We start from the raw sequence: 2,219 nt of genomic DNA on the forward strand, positions 1-2,219 counted from the left end.
AAACATAAAATACAAAAATAAACAAATAATTATAAGAAGAAGAGGAAAAATACTAACAATACATAAATTTAATAATTATTATTAAGTAGTAGTAGTACTACTGCTAATAATAATAATAATAATAATAATAAATAAATAATTATATATGTAAAAACACAGAAAATCTACGTTAAAAGTGGATAAAAGTACACCTGTCTATTGCGGGGCTAATTAAGAATAAATGATAAGATTTAGGACATTAATATGAAATGGCCTTGCAGAGAAAGCTCTGAGTTTTGCGCATAAATCCTCTTCATTTGCCCGCTCTCTGACAAAAGATTATAAAGGGTGGATTGTAGGTGAGGTGAGGTCAGCTATTAGACAAGGGGGTCCTCAGAATTACTAGATAAACTTGTGCTTGATTAAAGATGTCTTATTATTAACTGGTTTTTTTAAGAAGCCAATAAAGTCAGGCAAAAACATAACACATGTCTGAAGCCATCGCAGCTTTGCTTCTCCACCAGCAGTGAGGTTGGAGAGAATAATGCTGGAGTGTGAAGGTAGTGGTGGTGGTGGGGGGGACTCAGCGCAGAGCAACACGGTGAACGAGCAGGGAGGCGGGAGCGCGCGCATAGGAAGGAAGGGAAGGAAAGGAGCTGAGGCAAATCAGTCGCCAAGCGGAGCCCAAGACAGCGGATGAACGGAGCCGAACGTGTGTGCTTGTCGCCCTTGTCGTTTTTTTACAGCAGCTCAAAGCGGCGTCCGGCAGCCCCGAAACCCGCCCGAAAATGATCTTCAAACTCGTCCATCTCCTCGGGGTGCTCGTCTGCGGCGGCCAAGGTAAAGGGATGCGCGCGGGAGTGTGTGGCAATCCTCGAGCTTTAGTGACTTTGTGTACAAGTTGAGTGTTATTTTGCCATCTCGGGCTGCAGCAGCCAGAGAGAGGGCTGCGAGCTGAAGGGGAGAGAGGGAGTGTGAATGTAAGTGTGTGTATGTGTGTTTGTGTGTGAGAGAGAGGGGTGGATTGTTTAAGTGGACGTTGTTTTGTAGTTGAAGCACGTCTTGCAGGGGGGCCAGGATGCTTTCCTGCTGAAAAGAGGGATCCTGACGGGGTCCTGTGGGGTTTTTAGGGTGTTGCAGTGCACTCCATACTTCCCCAGGATATCATCTCTTACTCCAATTAGTTAAAAAAAAACAAAAAAAACCAAACATGTTTCACATCGCTGCTGTATTTTCTTATTTGCAAACAGCTCTCCTTTCTTTCCGCTTTAATCACTGATTCCTCCCAACTTAAACCGGCAGCGCACGTGAAGACGTCAATATCCACTCATATCTGTCAAAGACCACCGCCTTTTTTCGCGCGCGCGTGTGTGTTTATTAGTGTGTGTGTTTTCACTCGTCGCTGTCCACTCTGTCTTGTGAGGAGCACTGTAGAGAAAACACTGTCATGGACTGAGGTTTTTGTCAACACCTTCATCAGCGTCTGCACCTCGCGCGCAGGCAGTGCGAGATAATGTGAGATTAATGACGCGGTGATGCTTCCCAAAGTTTTTTCTTTTGTGTGTGTGTGGATAAAAAAAATTCTTATTAGTCTTATTTGAGACAGCAGAGTTACACTTACTCCGTTAATTGGGTTCCGCGTGCGTCGCGCACCTGATTCGAAGGAGAGGGGAGGGGGTAAGGGGGTGACGGTTTGATCCGAGTGAGCGCGCTCCAGCGAGCCTGTGGGCAACATAAAGATGTAACCTGAGTGGCTGCTGCGTGCACGCGGATGCATTTCTTTGCCTTAAAAAATATTATCGTTCTTGTGTTTCTTAATCGTGTCGCTCGCTGAGAGTCTCCGAAGCTTTACAATCACTGGAAAATACTGAAAATCCACCGTCTGGATAAGTACACGTAAAAACAAAAAAGACAGGGCAGCACAAGGTGATCATTTTCCTTGGTGTGAATTGTGCACTTGTTCATATTAAACCAAAGAACTAAAATATAAAGGAAAATAAGAGTCGAGTGAGTTTTAGGAGGACATTCGTCTTTTTTTTTTGAGTGTGGCCACTCTGGCTTCCTGACGCACAACGGCAGGTGGGGGTAGAGCGCTGCAAAGTGGTGCCAAGAGTGAAGCCATAAGCCACGAGTCGTTAAAGTATGTTGCATTCAGATACTGCTTTTGCAAGTTTTTGCTTTGAAGTCTTTCAGGAGGGGGAGTGGATCTCAAAGTGCGTGTGTTTGTGTGTGTGTGTGTG

General features: G+C 44.7%; 1 protein-coding gene across 3 annotated transcripts in view; it reads left to right on the top strand.

The window, feature by feature from the left end:
• Positions 1-608: 608 nt before the first annotated feature.
• Positions 609-2,219, top strand: part of ncam2 (neural cell adhesion molecule 2) — a 424,645-nt gene continuing 423,034 nt past the window's right edge. For all 3 annotated transcript variants that reach the window (XM_005747333.1, XM_005747331.1, XM_005747332.1), the window contains exon 1: positions 609-819. In XM_005747333.1, the coding sequence (XP_005747390.1) occupies positions 768-819 (52 nt within the window). In that variant the 5' untranslated portion in view covers positions 609-767. The remainder of the gene's footprint in view (positions 820-2,219) is intronic.

The sequence above is a fragment of the Pundamilia nyererei genome, unplaced genomic scaffold (assembly GCF_000239375.1).
Source record: "Pundamilia nyererei isolate P.nyererei 1_Seehausen unplaced genomic scaffold, PunNye1.0 scaffold00194, whole genome shotgun sequence".
NCBI lineage: Eukaryota > Metazoa > Chordata > Actinopteri > Cichliformes > Cichlidae > Pundamilia > Pundamilia nyererei.